General features: G+C 37.7%; 1 protein-coding gene across 1 annotated transcript; it reads left to right on the top strand.

Annotated features, from left to right (window-relative positions):
• The first annotated feature begins 2,516 nt into the window (after positions 1–2,516).
• LOC139728198 (small integral membrane protein 14-like) lies at positions 2,517–20,985 on the top strand. Its single transcript, XM_071639160.1, has 5 exons — positions 2,517–2,708; positions 8,347–8,435; positions 17,813–17,858; positions 18,965–19,110; positions 20,119–20,985. Exons 2-5 carry the CDS (start codon positions 8,361–8,363, stop codon positions 20,155–20,157), a joined length of 306 nt encoding a protein of 101 aa, XP_071495261.1. The 5' UTR covers positions 2,517–2,708; positions 8,347–8,360; the 3' UTR covers positions 20,158–20,985.
• Positions 20,986–22,212: the final 1,227 nt, after the last annotated feature.

Below are 22,212 nucleotides of genomic sequence, written 5' to 3'. Positions count from 1 at the left end.
CTAATTATTGCTGTTATTATATATATATATATATATATATATGAAGAGTTTGTTCGCAAAATCCGATAAGTCCATTTTTTAAGATTTTGAAGTACGGTCTCTGTCATAAAGTACAAAATAATCCCTTTTAGATGATATATTGGTCACTACATATTAAGGTACATTTTTGAAGTTATGGTCAAAAGAAGCAAAAAATTGTACACATGTCGGTGTGATGATATAAAAGATAAAACTGAAACCAAGTTCATGCTGTAATTACTAATAATATATATACATACATACATATATGTATATATACACACACACACACACACACATTATATATACCAGGTATATATGTATCATACACTTTATATACATGCACAGTTAATACCAATGATCTCCTAAATTTTAGCATAATAACATGAACAAACTTTGCAAGTTTCGACAGTGTTTCGACATCTTTAGTATCAACTATTTTAGGCATTTTCAGCGTGTCTGGGAGTTTTGTACACTAAGCTGGGACATATTTGTCCTTATCTCCTCAAGAATTTATGCGCACTCAAAAAGATAATGTAATTCATCACAAATCATACCTAAATTACAAAGATTACATAATCTATTATGTCAACAAATACCCTCATAACATCCCTTCACGCAGTGTATCCTATTTGATGGCTGCCACATCTAAATTTACACAAATTTATTGAATAAGGTTCTAAGATGTGAACATTTTAAAATCCTGTAATTTACACACTATTTTCAAAAATTTTGCTGTGCCATGTCTTGTGAGTGTAATTATTTACCTGTAATGAGATATCAGTCTGGTTTCTGATGTAATCCTTTCCACCAATGTGCCCTTTGCAGCGATGAAAGCATACCATCCAGCTAAACCTGCTACCAGTACTAGTGTTCTCTCATCATTGGGTTGGAGGGTGTTAATTTTCTGGGAAGTTCAATAATACAAGCAGACGGCCTGAAAGCTAGACTAGATAGATTATCTGTCGCATATTACTGCAGTTCATTGCTTGGAACAGGGAGGTGAGAAGCCTGCCTTCATGGAAGCATGTGTGTGTGTTGTTGCCTGTGTAAGTGTTTGATTCTTGTTTCTTTCACTGTTCATGGTGTAATGGAAGCTCATTTTTTTTACTTTGAAAAAAAAAGCAACTCATCAACGGTTTGTTGGTATGGTAGGGCTTGCATTTCAATTTCAGTGAGAGCATAAAATAAAGGAGACTTCATTGTGACATTTGTAGTGGCAAGAATTAGACAAAAAATAACCTAGAAGAAACTATCTTCCCTATAGGCCAGGCTATATTTGAAAAAGAAAAGAAAAAAAGGTAGACATGACAAACTGAAGCTGCTGGATTTGAATTTTCCAACATTCATAACTAATACCGACCAGTCTTGTTTGAATTTGATGTTTCATTTGGGCACTTAAGATTTCTCGTGGTGCTGTTCTCATCTCCAGTCAGTTAAAGGGATGGTATATATAGTATTGATGGATTGGGTTTTTAATTTTTTTTGCGAGATACCAAAAAACCACTTATGTAAATATTACAGAGCATACCATTCTACGAGGTATTCAAAGTTTATTAGATGAAAATCGGTTTTGGAATGGCTGAGACATTAAAAAACAAAGTAAAACAAAGCGATCTTAGTAAAAGATGGGTCCCACCTTTTATTAGAACTGCCCTATTTTGGATATCTCAGCTGTTTCAAAACCAATTTTCATCAAATAAATGTTGAATCCCTCTTGAATTACATACTCTTTCATATTTCATATGAGGTTTCTCATTATCTCACACAACAAAAAAGTTCGAAACCTGAAGTTAGGTCTCAACCAAACCTATACATTCCCTTAAATGTAGCAAATTTGAAGCCCAGAAGAGCACATTGTCCCTGCTTCATCGACATAGTCAAATTTCAGAATAGAAAGCAGTCACTATTGTTCATCCCAGACTGTCTATCATAGATTCAGAGTTAGGAATATTGCATGGTGACATGTACTGGCAGAATTTCATTACAAATCTTGACACTAACTAGTCTGATATTTCACGTGGCGGCAAAAAAATTGCTTTTTTTTCACTTCGTTACCTTAACTGATTCTTTTTCTGATGATTTTTTTTTTCCCAATGGGCATTGTGTTAGGCATTTTGAGCGCTCAGACAGAAAGGTAAAATAAACAGTAGTATGACTTGTACCGGTCAAGGAAGAAAATGATTTTACTGGTGTTGTTGTTGTTGTTGTTGTTGTTGTTGTTGTTGTTGTTGTTGTTGTTGTTGTTGTTGTTGTTGTTGTTGTTGTTGTTGTTGTCGTCGTTGTTTTTCTTTTTTTTATACCGAGTTTTCATATTATCAATAGCGCCATCTATTGTTGTGATGATGTGTTACATTGGGATTCGTCCTGTGTTTTGTAATCTTTTTACGTGTACATCATACACACACGCACACATACAAATGCCTTTATTCCATTGTGCACTGTACTGTGCGACGACTTTCTCTGTACACTGTACCTAAACATACCTTCAACGTACCCGTGTCGTGAACCTACGTTAGTTATGTGCAGAAGGAGGTACATATTGCTTATATATTTATCCGGCACCGTTGTTGTGTTTACCTGAGAGATTGTGTCTTGGACGACAGCGAAACGCCGTTTAAAATTTGTCTGTCAAATGTCATTATCTAGATGAAGTCAAGAACTTAGCTGTCCAAACGGAAAAAGACCTGGTAAGAACTTTATGTAGACTTTCTCTAAAGGCAAAACCAAGTCTGCGCTACGATGGGCTGAATACCTTGCCGGAAGCCGGCTGGCTGGCTGTCACATCACAGTAAATAAGCGGCGCGGCGAGCATTTTACCCGGCCCGTGGAGGTAGCATCACCTCTGCGGGTCTGGTATAAAATCACAATATTTTGTTGGTAGGGTTTTCGGCGAGATGGTGCCAAAGTAAGCCTACCCTAGCGCCGGGTTTTCATCCTAAACGTTGATTCTTTCTGTCAAGATCAGGCAGTTAGCCATAAAACAAACGATGTTGCATTTATTTATTTATTTTCACGAAAGTAGACTCTACACTACAGACAGGGACTCTCTCTCTAACGTTAGCTAGAAATAGGCCATATTCATCTGAGCTGAGCTGAGTAACTACTAACGTGTTTAGTAGTTAACCTAAGATGTAACGTTAGTGAGTGGATAAACGTTACAATTTCTTGTGAAGACACCGGAAATCCACTGACAAGACAAGTGACATAATCATTATTTATGGGTAACTCGGCTCACTGTACAACTACAACTAACTGGATGTCCAGTAGACATACACATCCCAATGTTTTATCCTTTTCTGCTAGTAGAAGCATGCATCCATAACTGACCATTTAGGCCTAACGTTAGACCCTACCTGTACCTACAATTGTACTACAGACAGTTTTTAGATGTGTTCGCATTGCCATCACGTACTAAATCAAATCATATCAGGCCATAGAATGTGATGTTTGGTTTCCGGGGGTGGGGGGGGGGGGGTGGGGTTGTGTGTGTGAGTGTGTTTTCCATGAATCTAGAACTGTATGAAAATCGTCCTAGCCTATTAAAAGGAAAAAAAAAGTTTGGCATTAGTAGAATCTAGTGCAATCACACAGATACAGCTCATACAATGTAGAGTCCGTAGAGAAGAGAGGGATGGTTACTACTACTAGAACATTGGTAAATTCCAGTCCAAGCTAATTAGACAAGGTTCAAAATTATCATTATTCCACTACACTAGACAGTGGGTACAAGAGTAGCCAAACCCAAAATCAAGGTGGACTAGCCAAGATCTCAGTTACTTAATCAGTCTATTTTGATTCAAAATACAGTGTATGTGGCTACTTCATTGTGGATATGAAACTTGAAAAAAAAAAATCCAAAAGTTTCAGCCTGTTTCTTTAACATGTATTGGGATGTTCGTTCTGCTGACGAGCGTGGTTCCACCACCCTCACAGTACACCAGATTTGTTTCCCCTTCTACTTTAGCCAGACTTTTCAGCAAAAAAAAAAATCCTCAAAGGAATAAGCTGAACCTTTCAGACTTCACACAATGAAATAGTGCACATTGTGTTTATGAATGGGAGTTGTGTGAAAAGTGCAGTCCTGTTTATTAATGAACATGGCTGTAACAAAATAAAAATTCAGGTCCTCTATCATTTACGTGTATATCTTTACAAATACATGTAGGCACCATAGCTAACTGTTTCAGCTTTAACACAATGCCGATATAATGTATTGTAAGAAGACTGCCCATCCCAAGGACTTTGTTATATTAATGGGAGTTGCCTTTAGTACTCCCATTTCTAATCCCACATGAAAACAGAGTTCCATGCCTCAGAGTAAAAAAGAAATACAATGTGAATATGTACATATGCGATGCACTGTTGTACACTTTTGTATGTCACTAAAAACTAGAAAGAAAAACCCTAATTTGTAGAGTACACTGAAGGAGGCCATTGCCTAGAAAGCAAAAATTATTGTATGATACAATTCTACTAGTAAAATTGTAGGTGGAACATAACTTGCCTAGTTAAAGTTAAATGGCCCCTGAAATCCAAATGCATGTTGATACAGACTGTATGTGTTGATTTACACTGTGTGATACCCTCAACATCACTTTTGCGGTGAAACAAATATCTAGAAACATTCCATATATTTTTAACAACTTTTTTTTCTTCTATTTTTCTTCAGATTACTTGGGAATCCCCACAAAAAAAAATCCTTCCAAACCAATATTCCTCAGATGACCTCATCTGTCAATCATTGCTAAAGTACTGAAATGTAACAAAAGACATTGGAATGCACCTTCCCCTCAACTCAGCATAACTTTCATGTTTCTGTGATAAAATGTGACTAACAAAAGACATGGCGAGGGAACATGCAAGTTATGCTGAGTCGAGGGGAAGGTGCATTCTAATGTCTTTTGTTAAACATTTCAGTACTTTAGCAATGATTGACAGATGAGGTCATCTGAGGAATATTGGTGTGAAAGAATTTTTTGTGGGCGTTCCCGAAAAATCTGAAGAAAAATAGAAGAAAAATCAGTAAAAATATATGGAATGTTTCTAGATATTCGTTTTACCGCAAAAGTGATGTTGAGGGTATCATATTAAAATCAACACAAATCAACATGCATTTGGATTTCAGGGGCCCTTTAAAGTTAAATTTGAGGGACATTCCCGACAATTTTCATAATTTCACATCATGTGCATTTAATGCATAAATCAACAGCCCCATGTGCAGATTTGTGGAATTTATTGTGGTCCTTGAGCAGAGGAACCAATACTCTAAAAAACCTTAAACAAATAACACTGAACAGTGTTGATGACATATTAGGCTCACACATATTATTTCAAAAATGTAGTACTATCAGACATTACAGTATGGTATTACACACTACTTGCTTAACATTCAATGACAAGTTCACTGTGTAAAATCTATACATGCCTTCTTTTGTTTTGCTTCCTTGAGACTCAACATCTCATGAATGCGTTCTTATGGTGAGGCTGCCATGTCATCACCATTCATTGCAATTTGTTACAGATTTTGAAAACAGTTTTATTCCCCATCCCAATCACTATGTAAATTCTGAAGCTCTGTACTCAGTATAGCTAAGTTATGTTCAAACGTTAAAGTCTGATAAGCATCCGGAGGTCTTCTGTAACTCTTGAAAATGAGCTTGGACAGACAAATACAATGTCAGTAGATTGAACACCTTTTTTAAAGTTTAGTCACACCAGATTTAAGAGGAATTACAGAACTTTGTATTCTGTATAAAATTATCAATACATGAAGTGGGGAGAAGGAAGAAGTGAAGGATAGCAGGAGGAATAAGAAAAGGAAGAAAAAAAATCAAGAAAAATAAGGAAAAAATGTAGGATAAACAGGAAACCTCAGATTATCCATGTTTGTTTTTATTGTTTTTAAAAGAAGACAGATATTGCAACTTTGTAGTTTCTGTCTCAAATCTAACAGAGATCTGTAAACCACTGTAGGACTTGATCAACTGTAAAAAGGTCAGCAAATAGGCTGTTTTGGTTTTGTTTTTGTTTTTTCAATCTTGTGAAAGCAAGCATTAGGCCTATATAGTTGTCTTATCAGTGTAAAGTACAGTGTACAGTGATTGATGAGGAATTGTCAACAAACCAGTGCTGATCAAACTAATGTGTGGAAAAAGAGGGAAGATGTAAACTGGTACGCATGTGTGTGCATGTGTGCTGTACAATGTTTGTGTGTGTGTGTGTGTGTGTGCGTCTTTGTTGTGCTTAGCTGTGTGGTAAGTATTCATGTATAAAAGCAGAGTGAAAGAAGGCAATGAAAATGGTAACCCATGGAGCTACTGTTAGTAGCTCCATGGGTAACCTGGCATTATGTTTAATCAACCTCTGAAGCACACTTTTGGCTGTGGTATTATCGGCCTGTACATTGTAAATGTCAAATTGTGACATACAGCTGTATACATACTGAACGTACAATACATACCGTTAACTTTTGTGCGCTGTGAAGAACAGGAGGAAAAGGCAAAAAAAAGATGTGAAGGATGGCAGTCAACACCACAGTCCTGTTCGGTTGTATACTAGTATTAAAATGTTGTGGAGGGTAGGGATACAGCCTATTATGCCTTTTGTTGTGATTTCCTTCATTGATTTATAGTGCAGCTGTTTGCATGGATTGAGGTTACCGGTATACTTGTAACATGACGTACACCATATACAAATGTACATGTTGTATGACAAATGTTGTATTACAATATTGATACCCTGTCTGTTATTTTCTGCATTTGCTGCAATGGGAAGCATTTTGTTCAAAACAATGTGGATGTCCAGACCAACCCCCCAACCCCACCCAAGACACCCACACACAAACACACACACACACACACACACACACACACACACACACACACACACACACACTTTTTGTTTTATGATAGTCTTTATTTGAGTTTCATTCAATACCAAATCCATATTGACAATGAAATTGATATTACCAACAACAACAAAAGCAGCTGTATTCTTCTTTCTTGTGCTGAGCATGAATCATTTGTCCAACATACAGTACAATATTTTGGGGTTTTTTTTTCCAAATCATACCATGTTTATAGAAGAGAAATGACATGAAATTCTGCATTACTCTCAGAAAAAGCTATCTGGAACCTAATCAAGCCAATCCAAATGTGCCTTATTACACACGCACACAAGAAATTGTGCTGCTAAACCACTTTTTTTTTATGTAAACATAACTTCCTTCTTTTATTGCAGAGCACACGCTATATATACAAAAATATATCAAATTAAGCATAACTCTTAAAACGGAAAAAAAAAAAAAACACACACACACACAACCTACAAACAAGAATATATTCTTGTTATTTGGTTTTCTCCCAGTTCATTGTGTCACTGCTGGCAACCATGCAGGGATAGCCTGGTGATAGTGACGCTGTCCGGAAAGCAGTTGCTGTACATGTACAGAGATGACAGGTTGGAATCCCAAGTGCTGGTTCCTTTTTCTGGCATTTGTGTTTAAAAATTGAAGATCAGCAGAACTTTGCGATGTTATTCACTATAAATGCAGAGGATGTCACATGGCATACTGTACATCTGTTACAACACATCTTTTTGCCGTGCAATACCCAGTCTTGTACTCTAATCTTATTGTCACATGTTGTGCAGTGCCACTTTAATATTTTGAGCCATCTGGTATCAATTTAAGTTTGGACTTGTTGCTTCAGCATGAGTGCCTGTACACCATTGTACGTACTTGTAGTACCTCTGTACATGTGTATTTCCCTTCCACTGAAATTTTGTTTGATTATTGTGCTTGAAATTCCATGAAGCTACAAGTGTATTGCTATTTTTGCCTTGCGTTATCAAAACAATATCCTTTGGGTCTAGTTTTCCTTCATACAGCTGTAGTTGTGAAGATGATAGTGTATTCATTCAGGACACAATACTGTATGTTGCATGTCACAGTGTGACCTGTGTAGGTCAAACTGCATTTCTTCCTTGTCATTAGCTTGTTTGAAAAAAAAAAAAGTGTTTATGGCCTTTTATTTAATACAGTTGTATGTTACTTGGCAGAATTTACAAATTGTAGGTGTGCTGTATTGTACAGCCTTCTTCCTTCCCTATTTTTCTGTTGCCATTACACATTCACATCTGACTTTATCAACGAAATTGGTCACTGAAATTGAAGAGGTGATTATAAAGTCTTTCATTTTCTACAGCATATGTGCACCAACTATAATGCAAGTTATTTCAAAGTGACTTTTTAAATACGTTTCAGGCATTGTTGAAAATAGTTTGTGTCATTGTTTGTTTGTTTTTTATTCCCTTCCTGTACCGCAGCATCTAGAATCAACATGGCAGAAGGAGGTTATGACCCGTGTGAGTGTATATGGTCACATGAGAATGCCATGAGGAGGTTAATAAATATGGTAAGTCAGCTATTTGTCTACAATATTCTATACAAGTGTTGGTTTGGTTTAGTTGTTGTCTTTTTTTGTTAGATCTTTTTGTCAGTATTATTACAATTAAGTCATTTGTCACAGCTGATATGTGCAGTATCATACATTTTTTTTTTTTGTAGCTGATGTGGTGTGTAGTGTTTCATTCGTCAGGACACTACAAGAATTAAGGCATGGCATGGATGTAGATTTTTTTTGTTTTGTTTGTGGACTTAGGTAAGTCATAACTGCACTCGACAAGTTGATATTCTTTACCCCAAGATGCCTAAAATGCTGTAATCAGGATCAATAGAGACTTTCCATTTCTTTACATGTAAGGTATGGATAAGATCACATAACATCCATGTAAAAGGGTTTGAATTCTTCAGATGGATATGGACTTTTATATAGATCAATGGTATTCTCTTGAGTTGTCAGATCTCTGATCTTTCTGTCCCATTCCACAGAATTTTGTTCTTTGCTTTATCATGCACATGCTCATTGAACCAAGCTTTATACTCACACACAAAGTAAAGACACATGTTTGGCACACATTCCATACTCCCAAATGTAATCAATTTAGGTGTCTATTGAATTATAATATGTATGAATACTGTGTACATCAATCAGAGAGAAAGCTAGAACAGACAGTGTTACAAAGTAAAAACAACAACAACAAACAAACAAACATTACAGGTGCAGATGCTGGCAGAAAGGAGAATTTACTTTGACTGCACCCAAAATGATGCGTAGGATACAATGTAAGGCAGGGACACACAGACATGAAGTATTGTTACAGCAAGATGCAGAAGTTGGGACCCTTACATGTTCTAAAACAATGCCAGGTTGCACTTTCAGAAAAAAAAACAACAACTCTGTATTGTCAGTTTTTCCATCAAATGTATGTCATACACAGTACATTACTTTTGTAGATTAAGCAATAATATGTAATTGACTATATATCATAAACAGAGCTACCAAGTCTCACGCATTCTGCATGAGACTCAAGCATTTAGGGGCCATCTCACGATCTCACGCATGACACCCATTTTTCTCACGCATCAGGCGAAGTCTCCAACTTGGGCCTATAATAATGAGCATAGCTCAAAAGATTTAAGTGATAGTTGCAATTGAAGGTATATTTCCCTTTTGTCTTTCAAAATAAGTAACTGCACCTGATCGCACCATTACAGACAAGAGCTAAAAATTGAAAAAGCTCCCAACCATGGGAGGCCACAGGGGGGAAAAACCCCTCCCACACCCTCGCTCGCGCGCACATTCGCATGCCGAGATGCCGAGTCATGAAAGTCTCACTCATACATTTTTTTTGAACTTGGCATCCCTGCATAAATGATTGGAAATTACAATGTTTCATAAAAAGATTCAGCTTGAATCATAATTAAATTGTTAAAAGTATCGTCTTATAGAGAGCCTTCAGCAGTAACAACTCTCAAGAAATTTGTCATCTTCACTTGGGAGACAGCCTGTCAAGTCTAAATTTCTTGACGTTCTGTAGATGCTATCTGAGATACTGTACCAAATCGAAATGGATAATGGTTACACAGCAGGAAGTACAGTATCACAAAACATGGAAGAGGCAACAGGATACCAAATATGTATTGAGTTTGAAAGTTAAAACCACATCTCTAGTTGAGCAGAGAAGGCAAGAAATCAGGCTTCAGATTACTTGTGTTATAAACAGCTAGTCATCTACATTTTGTGAAAAGAAGGTGAAAAGAATTTGGCCTGCTAGAACAGAAAGATTTTAAGATCTAGGTTTGACATTTGTGGTTATTATACAGTGTAGGTGCACATGAACATACGATACCCTGTGTAAGCTGTTCTCATTAGTGCGATGTTGACTTTTGTTGTAGTTTTAAATGATCGGTTGTAAACCTAACTGTGAAATAGTTTAGAGAGAGTAAAGATCATCTGTTCTATGGACAGAAAGTGAAAAGAAGGGGAAAAAATAAATTTCCCCCCTCGGAAATAAAGATTCAAATAGATTTGCTGTTTTGATCGGAAGTACACTGTGTAGGGCCTATACGTATGTACACTAAAGCTTTTCTATATTAATTTGTGCATCATTTTCTCCATCGTGTATTGCGATAACATTGTTTTATGTAGCCATAAGATTATGTTTCTGTGGATATTTTATACTATTTTATTTGCTATTGCCATTTTGTATTTTTGTGGCTTGTTTGATGTCTTTTGCTTTGATTTATTCACTGGATTTGCCGTCCCTGATTCACCCAATACTTCGTCACTTGAATGACACTTTTTTACATACGGTTGGGTTACACGATCAGCCTTATGTCAAGGACTTTCTGTATTAAATTGTGATTATTTTACCCCACCTTACCCGACCCTTCGTATATTAGGGCATGTTATTCACAAAAGGTTGGGTAACGCGACCACCTGACGCGAACGAAGTAAAGCCCTCTTCACCACATCAATTGTACACTTCTCAAGCCTGTCATGATAGTCTAGCTGCATTCAGACCTCTCTTGGATGTGGAACTTCGCTGCAAACTTGAAGCCTTTCCTACAAACTGTGCCCATCTTTACCTTACATGTATAGTAACAACGATCAAAACAATGTTAGCCCATTGTCAGTTACAAGTTGTTTGTTTTTTCTTCAGAGCACATAAACTTACAGAATGAGTTTTAATGTGCTATCATAAGACATACGTTTACATTTACTTCATTATCTTTTAAAGACCTAATAAAATGCTTGCAAAATGTTTTAATATGCAAAAGAAATGTAAAATATATGTCATGATTATCAATGTAAATATGTTGTCAGTGTCGTTCCGGTTTCTATCGCTTCTAGAAACTCCCCCAAATATCACATTTTTGGAGGACCCCGTTGCAGCTTTTCCGAAAAAGATAGTCACGTGACCAACACCCCTGAACCGATTGATGACGTATAAGCACGGAGTTGTGCTCAGTTAGCAGACGCCGCTCAGCACAAGCACTCAGATTACTAGCTTGGTACACGCGCGTACACGATAGCTAGCCCGGCCAGGCCCGGGCCCCGCGGGATGTGCGCTCCCGCCCGGCCGACCCACTGACTGTCGACATGTACGCATTATTACCACGTACATTATCACTAAGTTAGCTTGCACAGATACCTGGTACCTCGAGCATAATGTCTTCCCCTATATGGGTAAACTTCGACATTGATGATGATGATGAAGACTGCAGCTCTGACGATAGCGGAGAAGAAGAGGAGGCACATGAAGTTGAAGGGGAAGATGGGGAGGGAGAGGCAGCCGATGAACCAGAACGTTATCGTGGGGCTGCATCTCCCCCGCTGCCAGTGCAAGAGCGTATGAACATGGCACCAAGCCCGTAGACCTCACGGAAACGATCGCCTGGGAAATACAGAGTGGTATGTCTGGTATGCCCCCATATAGTTTAACGTTAGAAAGGATATACTGTATTCTACATGATTGACATTGTAAGTTGTAACTGTTTGTCTAGTAAGTAGATTAGAAGAACAGGCCCAGCTCGCTCACAAAGTGAGCGGCTACTCCGGCCGCAGCAAGCAAGCGGGAGCGTCCCGATCGTGGCCTGGCCCGTCGACCGGCGCTTACAAGTTAAACTGCTAGTAGTAGTCTAGTAGTAGATCTAGTAGCAGTCTACTAGTAGTAGTAGTCTCCTAGTACTACTGCTAGTAGTAGTACTATTACCACTACGGCACTAGGTCTAGTAGACTAGTAAGTAGTAATAGCAGAATCTTTGGTAGTTACAGAGGCTACACTCTATTAAACGCCTAATGGTTAGGGGGATATGTTGTTACAGGGTGGGTCGTGGCTCAAAAAAAAGGGAAAAAAAGGGCCTAACCAGTTTCCCATAGTCAGTTTCTGCAATATTTGTTATCAGTAATTTAGATGCGCCATTTTCTAAGAAAAACGATACCAAGAATGATCGTCAATTTTGGTCGAGTAGTTTTTGTTTTATGCTAAAAATCATACTGTGGAAGGAAGCCCAAACGCCGTGCTTTAATCTACCGATGAATGCCACGATGGGGCTGGATTCACGAGTAGGTCTAGGTCTATAAAGCAGGCGAGTCGCCGTAGTATTAGTACAGACACGCAGTGGTGGTGGGGCTATCGTGAAATAGGCCCCACCGCAGTGCGCGTGCACCGTACCCGTGCGTTTATAGCAAGCAAGGGTAGGTCCTCATAGGGTTTAGGGTTAGGTAGGGTTGTATTTATGGTTAAATTGGCTGTTAAATTAGTCGAGGGCCATATTATGAAGTCATTTTCGCCGCATTCACGAGTATTGACAGTGGAAGGCAGCCCCACCGCCATGCTTACCTACCGAGATGAACGCCACACGGTGGGGCTGAAACGGGCGAGTCGCCGTAGTACTGTATTACTATTAGTACAGACACGCAGTAGTGGGGCCTATTTCACGAGTTTGCCGAAAATAATGGATATCCAAGCGTACCACAGTTGTAATCTGTATTATTGGCAGTATTAAATCCGATACAGTTCATTAAATATTCTTTTATCTAAAGGCTTAGCCATTGACAATAGTGCAGCGCAGCACCTGCTATGCGCTCGCTAGCTCGCTCCCCCACCAGCGCTAGCCAGTGCAGCCGCCGGCCGGCTGTCGCTAGCCGCTGCGCTGCGCTAGCATAGCCTTGCCAGCTCGCTGGCTACGGCTAGACTGGTCCCGGTCGTGAACGACTCCGTTCTTAGACGTCATCACAATTTAGAAGTGATAGTGCGCCGCATGCGGCGAAAGTATAGAAAGTTTTCCAAAACCGAGGAAATTGCATCCATCATGTTAACAAATATAGAACAAAATTCAGAACTGTAAAAAAACCCGCACAACCATAGAATTACTTAGAATTTAACATTTAATATTATTACATCATTGAGAAAAAAATGCCTAAACCATTTTATTAGGTCTTTACACTTTGCAGAGCAAAAGTGTGTAGTTGTTTCAAAAGACATTTCTCAATTCAGTTGCAGACATTAAATATGTGTACCTGGTATGTGCTTGATGATAATGATGCTTGATACGATACATTTGCATTGCTGATATATTATCAAACTTGTTTACAGTTGTACTGGTACGCGAGTGTGCACAAATCCACTTGTTGTTGCCTTGGGGCAGCAAAAACTCTTATTTGTTTATTTGTTTGTTCATATATGTTGTCAAGTATAATGATTGGACAATTACAGGTTCCAACAAGATATGGGGTCCTTGCTCAATGCCCTCACAACAAATTGTTCTGTTACAATATGTGCAAGTGGGAAAAGTATCTTATCATGATGGCCGGTGGTTGTGAGTCTGCACTGTTCTCATAGCACATAATAGAACTTTCCACCGTGTACAGTACAGCACTGTAGGTGTGTTACCAAGTACTTTACGACATGGCTACATACACAAAATAGTACTAGGCATGCTACTATGCTTGTAGTATCTTCAGTGACTGCATTGATAGCAATTTGCAATTCAATATGGGGTCTGTGGCATTGCAATAATTGAGAGCGGATCGTAGAGCTGTCATTTTTTAATCAACATGATGCATGAACATGGTACATAATGTATGGGCTCTCTGCACACTCTCAATGAGATAATCCACTCCTACTGGTGCAGTGATGTACATGGAGGCCATGCACTAGAAGCGACACATGTACGTGTAGGTGTATTGCCTCTACTGTATTATAAATATTGCATGCATTCTTATCCCAATGATTTATCCTAATTTGATCTTTCTTCTTTTTTTTTCAGTGGAATGCAGTAGTTTCATTTGAATACGTATGTGTTAGAATATATAAAGCCATAAGCTACAAGATGATGAGTTTCCGTTGTTGCTTCCAACCGGAAAAAATATTTGGAAAAAAGAAGGCAACTATTAAAAGGATGGTATAGTATTGGTTGAGGTGATTCAGCCTTTAACTTTTTGCAAGATATGATAGTAATCACTTTACTAAATGTCAAAGAGCTTGTAATTCTAAGAGAAATTCTCAGCTCATTTGATGAAATTTAGTTATGATATGGCGGAAATTTCAAAAACACAAAGTAAACAAAGCGATCCTAATAAAAGGCTGTTCCCACCTTTAATTAGGATTGCTCTGTTTTGGATATCTCAGCCATTTCAAAACCAATTTTCATCAAATAAACTATGAATTTCTCTTTATCATGAAATGACCTGTCATATTTTATAATACAGGTAGGTTCTCATTATCTAAAAAAAAAAAAATCATAAAAAGAATTGGAAACCTGTAACCCCATCTTAACTGATACTGTACCATTCCTTTAAAAATAAATTGCCACCAAGCACAGTAGGCCTACATTGTGTTTAGTATTACCACGCGTTTCCACCATGTAGCAGATGAGGAGACGTTGGCATTGGAATTGTCTTTGGGTTAACGTGTATCTGGTATGTCTGTGTCATAGTTTTCTCTTTTTCATATCAACCACAACTTGAGACAAAAAAATGAGGCGTCTTGGTTTAAAAAAAAAAAAAAAACCTCAAGTACATGTCCTCTACTACAGCACATACCATTTAAATCCATTTTTGTAGTGAGGTCAAAAGGTGAGATCAAAAGGTGAGATGAGATGATTTGAGGTAAGCTTTAATACAGTGTACATGTATGTGATAAATGATATTCAAAAGTGGGCTACCAGCTCTGAAGCTACAACTTTACAGAAAGGTCATGTGTTGAAATGATACCATTGAGCTCTCCATAAAAGTGTAACATACAATCGTGGACACGTACAAACCTTGTATGTTCATGATCATTAAAAAAATAAAAAATACATGAACCCCCCCCCCCAAAAAAAAACACACAAAAAACAAAACAAAACCAAACAAAACAAAACAAACAAACAAACAAATGAGCAAAACAAAACAAAACTACAACAATGGAACAAAACAAAACCAAGCACTGGGATATACGATGCCCAAGCAAAAATACAAAATCTGTACAGTTGTACAGTTTACAGAAATCAACTGACATGTACATTGTACTCAATACAGAATGTTTACAAATCCCACGTGTTGGGGAACGTGTGGAACCGTGTAGGCATGTTAAAAGAAAGGTGTGGATATGTACTTGGATTCAAGATCAAGGTCCGAGTCCAAAATCCAATTCAAGGACTCAGTTTTATAGGTGTATGCATATGTAAAAATTTAATGAAGCCTCATACATGTACATGTATGATTGTGAGATTAGGTTTTTTAAAAAAAAAGTTTACCCACTTGTATTGTACAGTATGTCCCCCCAAAAGAATTACAATCGGATTTCGCAGTGATGTAATTTCCAATATGATCAAACTGTCTAAATGCTACTTCAGGGTCTTAGAATATAAGATCTTAGCTTTATTTTGCAGAAAACCCCATTCAATTTGGTAAGCGGTCACAGAGAAATAAGGATCATTGTAAAGCATGACATGGGCCTGATTTCTCCAAATTTAGCTCATAGATGTTCTTGGAACTGTATAATGTGTGAACACAGTGGACGGAACTTGGAGGGAAGGGATTCCTGACATGCTCTGCAAAACTCTTCATTTCTCTTTTACCACTGAAGCAAATCGGATGGGGTTTTCTTAAAGATGTGGGTAATAAGTTATAGTTTCATACCCTGAAATTGTATTTGGATTGATTCACTATTTTTAAAGTTATCATTGTGGAGGGTCCTGTTGTAATCTTTTTTTTTTTTTTTTTTTTTTTGGGGGGGGGGGGGGGACATCGGTATATAGCTGTGCTTGTTCTGTCTGCCAATGGGAATACCAGTACTCAATTCAAGAACTGCATTCATTTGTAGTTCTAAGTTCAATCAAGCTTCATGTGTCATTGTGAGATACAGTTAGAAAGAAACATATTTTGCAAGTAGAAATAATTTCAAAATATAATTGTAGGAGCTGTGGTTAATACGTGGTAACAGCAAACTCCAAAGTGACAAGAACAGTTGGTGGTGACAGATACAATGTAGGAGATCATCGTAAAAATATTATTATTTTTTTATTTTTTTATTTTTTTTTTTGGAGCAGAAGTGCAAAAGGTTGTATTCTGGAGCATGTTATCACAATTGTGCCTACAAAGGCTGTATGTCATTGATGGTTTATAAATGAAATATGAAATCTAAGTTATAAATTATACATCTGTAAAATGGCCAATTGTGAACTGTACAATTCTGTGGAGCTGCTGATCACAGCATGACAGTAATATTAATAACCAACACTCAGCTATCACTAAAATCATAACACAAAATGAAATGGCAGATGTTAATGTACTAATAGGAAGCGCCACAAATTTGTGTACTATTAATAAACAGGCCAGAACTCAGAGTTGTGGTGAATACACAGTTTGCAAACTATGTACATTTTGTACACAGTATGTTTTAATGTCTTGGATTTTCAAGTAAATCTGGCTCAGTGCAGAGGTCACAAAATTCTGAAAGAGAACTGTATTATTATCATTATTCTGTTTGCCAAGGTCAATAAACATTTGACATGGATACCTGCGATAAAAAAAAAAAAGTTTTATATTGTGCAGACAGAAGGTTTAACTGTTCAGCAGCAGTTTTATGGATATAACATGGTTCAGTTTATTTCAAATTCAAAGACTGTCCAAGCTTGAGACAAGTTAGACAGTTTTATGTGATGGAATTCTGTCAAATCTTATGTTGTCATACAAATCATGATGCAAACACAATTTTACTGAAAAGACCTACAATATAAAGTGTTTATTTGGATATCAAGATCAAGACATAAAAGTATAGTCAATAAAAATGGGTAAAACCCTTACAAAAATGGTATTGCCGAATTTTTTTTGAAGATAAAGGATGACAGAAATGTTATTTGGACCTGATGGACCAATGCTCTCCTAAGTTCCAAACATTCAGATCATTTAAAGAAAAAATACATGACCTCATATTGATCTGACTCAATCCAGGTACAAATTGTGTAGTCACAGCTCGATGTGTAAATTTTAAACTGGGTTCAATGTGGTAAAATATTTTTTTCACTTGTAATGTGGACTGATTTCCTAAGTACTGTACATTGCAGCTGTCATCTAGCTGTGCTGTCGTACCATGATACTATACACCTCAGATCTATTTATTCATATGCTTTGAAATGGAATGTTGATTTGGTACAAACATATTATACACAGTTAATATGAAATGTTTATTGAGGTTTTGCTTGTATCTTCATTATGTACTGGGTGATGGTAATTGTAGCAATATTCTTTACTTTAATCTGTGAAAGGAGTGATGAATGTAGGGTGATTGTAAATAGACAGTTGACAGTGATGAGAAAATATTGCCCTTGTCTTTAATATTGCTTTTGCCTGATCAGTGTTAATCATTTTTTCTTTTCGTTTCTCTCGTCTTCACACAGCTCAGGGAACAGAATTCTTGTAGTGACTCACAGTGTGACCTGCAATGTAAGTGTGAAATATGTTGGTACATGTACAATGTATGAAGGTGACCTTGATGCTTTTGAAATATATGTAAACTACAAACATACAGATGAAAGGGAGGGGAGGTATGACAGACATACACACAGACACAGAGAAAGAGATTGGTAACACACAATTCTTGCTTGTACTTGATAACAAGCAGCATCCAATCAGCTTCCACGATTTAAAGCTGTTCACTCATTAACTTTGCTGCAGATTTTATTTTTGTCATCAGTAAGTTGCGGCCTCTGAATTTCATTACAGATGTTTGATATGGGATAAAGACTTATTTGGAGATGGATTATGTTAAAATTAGGTTGCATCTGCGCAAAGTTCAGAAATTTGGAAAGATTTCCAGTGTGAGAGAGACAGGAACAACAGTTTCTAAGTGTGTTGCCAATATGAAAAGTTCATTATGAATCTCACATTCAAGAGGCTTTTAAAAATACTGCAACTGATTCAGATGCTGAATCACAACTTTGATTGACAAAAAGAGCTCAAGTGAAAGGGAATTTTCAACTCAGCTTTATGAGAACACTGATAAGTATGGATAGTATACAAATATACTTTGCCTTTGAGAGTTTCTGGTTAAACTATGGGTGGAGGTGAGTGTAAAATAGTACTGTTGGAGGCTCCAAAGCCTGTAGTTTTAACCAGAAACTCAAAATCTGGCAAAGTATATACTGTTTCATACATGTGTATTTTGGATCAATTTTAACAAACGAAGGGGGGAAATGAGGCAAGAAGTTGTGTGGTGGATGTGATTTTGTGGAGGGATCCTACAGTGACCTTACGAAGCAGGGCGCGATTTCACAATTGCTTTGTGACATTTCACAAAGTGACAGTGTGAAGCAGCATGCAATATCTCATGTGCTTTGTGATGTCACAATTGCTTTGTGACATCATTTCATGAATTAGTGTACTATTTGGAAAATGTCATCTTAAAAAAAAGATAGATTTTTGAAATTCACAAATGTTAAATCCTCACCAATATAAATGTTTTTTAATACATTATTGGCTATAATATTTGTCTAACACAGAAAAATGAATGTCCTTTTTTCCTTTGCTTTTGTCATCTTCTTCGAATTCAGTTCCAGGTCCACAGCCTCAACAAGATGGGGACTACACCATGTTCCTCTTCATGATGGGCTGGCTGGTCCTTGCCCTAGTTCTGTTCCTCATGAGGCCTGGCCGCAATAGGACCGAAGGGGATGAGAAACCAAGGCCGCTAAATCAGGTACTCCCAAGTGTTCATAAAGTACTTTACGTCAGCGAGATGATCATTTTCTTTTCACACCATTCACCCACCCACCACCTGAAAACAGGTGTCAGATTGGGGATTTGTGGTTTTCATTAATCAGAGCTCTTTTGATATCTAACTTTTAATGGAGTACAGCTAGCACTTCATGGAGTGACAAACTATCTGTCATAAAAAAAAAAAGAACTTTTACTTTTATCCATAAAAAGTTACCCCTTGGAAAAAAAAACACAAATACACTTTTCTTCTTTTTATAGGCACTCTTGATTGGGTTTTGGGTGAAGGTTTGTTAATGTTTGTTGAAATCAGAAGAATACATGTGTACATGGATGGGTCATTCCTGTGGCAGTGATGAGTGATAATGTTTGTGCCAGCCTGCAAAAGCAGCTGTTAAAGTCTGGGAGGGAGACTAGCTCTCCTGCCAGTTTGTATTTATCAGAGGTTGGGCAGCAGATGTTAAGATTCTCACTGTGTTTGGGTTTGATATCGATCACAATCTGTGTTTTCATACTGCTGTCAGACCGTGTGGGATAACTTCCCATCTGATGTAGTTTACTTTATGTCTCACAGTAAACAGCACTAAATTGAAAAGTACCAGAGACGACTCCCATGATAACGAAGGCCTCGGGACTGTCAGTTTTCTTTCATTATATCGAAATTTCATTGTAGCCAAACAGTAAAGTACATAAGCATTTCTAGATGGTAATTTTGGGACTTGCATTTTTACTTTGTTGTGACGAGAATTTGTTATGACCTTGTTCGTTATAATGGGAGTGCACTGTAGTACAGTACATGTTTGGTGTTGACTCGATATATCATTGTGATGTATGTCCTGACTGCTTCTACTGTGGTCACCTTAAAAAACCTCCGGAGTTAGAATCCTACAGCAGTTGTTGTTCACAAGCATTTGATCGCTTCGACAATTGCCACGTTGAATTATAAAAGTCCAAGGTCAAAGTCTCCAGTCTCTGTTGTACTCTCCTGCAGGACCCCGGCCCAGCACCCCCAGCCCCGCCCTTGGATTAGACCACTGACCTTGCCTTCAGCCGAAAAAGACCAACCAGGAACGGAACTCGACGAGCAGAGAGAATGTGTTTTATTTTTCTTTCTTTCTTTCGTATTTGCTTCATGCAAGCCTGTCAGGGATTGCATAATAATAGGGCAAATCTCTGGTCTTGTTCCATCCAGCACAAAAAGAAAAAACTGTCTTTTACTACATTATGGTCACAATTTCCCTGCCAAAGCAGGATGTATTTTGAGAAGGGACTGCTCTTGTTTTTCTGTGGTCTCCATTACAGTACTTTTCTCTGTAAGAATTATTTGGCAGAGTTTATGTGTAAAACAGTGTTGGTTGAAAGGGAGTAAGTAATACACATGTAGAGACAGTCAGATGAAACTTGGTATAGTTTATTACTACTTGCATGTCACTGTCTGTTATGTGTGCCGAAATAATGGTCACACTCGAACACACACGGCGTAAGACAATGGATTTTGTAGCTTCTTTTATTTTATGGGCTGCCAATTGGGGCATTTACTTGGCTGCTTCATTTGTGACATTTCTGTGTGCTTGAAGTATGTTCTTTTCGATCCTCAGCTTGACAGGGGGCATACATGTAGATGAAGATATGCATGCCTTTACACAATAGACAGACTGTGCAAAACTAACAAGCAATTCTGAGAGACTAATAACACATTTTAGTCCGTATAGGGATAGAGGAGTGGCCTGCTTTTCTTCTTTACGTCAAAAGGCTGTTCACTTTCCTTTTCTTTTTGAAAGAAACGGCTCATGTATTTCTGTAATGAGAGTTTATCAGATGTACATTGTGGTGTTTGCATGTCATAGATCTATGGCACATCAGAATAAAAAAGAAGTGCTTGTTTTCTCATAACCTTTGACAGACCATGGGCCCTTATCATGAAGCCATCACATCAATCTCAGAATGGCCAAAGCTGCTCATACAATGTATGTAGCTATAAGAGACTTTCAAAGAGAAGTAAAATCTATTTCATGAAGTCTCTCATAAGTGTGTCTTGTGAGCAAAAAGTCTCTCTTACGACTTTCATTAAACTGACCTCATCCACCTGTCTTACTCTATGAGCTTATGATCATTTGTGGGTCGTTTTATGTCAACGCCAGTGTCACTGCTGTTAAACGTGGGATATCTTGAGGTGTGGATATTTCTTTCACCAATCCACACTCTGTGATACCAAGGCGAAATTTAGACTCGCACACATTTTGCTTTCTGTGTTTTGTCATCGTCAAATTATATGATCACAGGTCAAATGTCAACAGTTTCTAGCAAAATTGAGCGTAGTGGTTATGAATTCCAGCCACTAGTAGTGAATTTCCAACTTTCCTGATAGAGCAGGGAAGATAATCTGCACAAAAATTGTCAATTTTACAACTTTGCCTTTCTTAAGATATTCACAACGACTCAGCTTTCTCTCGTTGGACATGTCATCTGACAAAAAAAAAAAAGAAGAAGAAGAAATAAATTAAGATATTGGGTTTTTTGGTGAGATAGAGTTGTTTGTCATCTTAAAGCTTTTGGAGGAAGAGGAATGATCTTTTTGAAGTATCTCTCCCATGGTTAATATGTGCCATAGTTTTCTGTAGCATGTCATGTCCTTTAAAAATATTCTCTTCCTATAGCTTTTGAGAAATCCCTTGCTGAAACTACCATTGTTGATTTGCCAGCAAGACTATGCTGCATGTAGTGCATGCCCTTTAGCATGTCGGAGGTAGTTCTGAGTACCTCCTGATAGTAGCAGACCGTTTAGTGCTGCACCAGTTCTGTTAGGGAAAAGTATAAAACAGTGCAAAAGGCCACTGTTGGCTGCAAACAAAGCCATCCAGGGTGGATGAACTATGTGACACATCTCAGTGATCTGAGTACGAGATGACATTGGAAAACTGCAACTTGAAGCTTGCTTGGGAGTGCAAATAAGACGTACTGTACATATCGTACAGCTCCTCTGCACGTATGTGGTTTAATAAACAACAAGCTGTGAAGAATCAAGTGAGAATCTTGGGTATTCTGAAGAAAGGACTTTTCTCGTGCCAAACTGAAATCAGTGTAA

This window comes from Diadema antillarum, unplaced genomic scaffold (genome assembly GCF_040938485.1).
Source record: "Diadema antillarum isolate AM-2024a unplaced genomic scaffold, OU_Dant_1.0 seq00000169_RagTag, whole genome shotgun sequence".
Taxonomy (NCBI): domain Eukaryota; kingdom Metazoa; phylum Echinodermata; class Echinoidea; order Diadematoida; family Diadematidae; genus Diadema; species Diadema antillarum.
This window is presented reverse-complemented; position numbering and strand designations above follow the sequence as displayed.

Excerpts from the sequence above, each read along its gene's own strand:
- LOC139728198 (XM_071639160.1), top strand. The coding sequence starts at position 8,361 with ATGGCAGAAGGAGGTTATGACCCGTGTGAGTGTATATGGTCACATGAG. Across the intron at positions 8,436-17,812 it reads TGAGGAGGTTAATAAATATG|CTCAGGGAACAGAATTCTTG; the intron begins GTAAGTCAGCTA and ends GTCTTCACACAG. Across the intron at positions 17,859-18,964 it reads CTCACAGTGTGACCTGCAAT|TTCCAGGTCCACAGCCTCAA; the intron begins GTAAGTGTGAAA and ends CTTCGAATTCAG.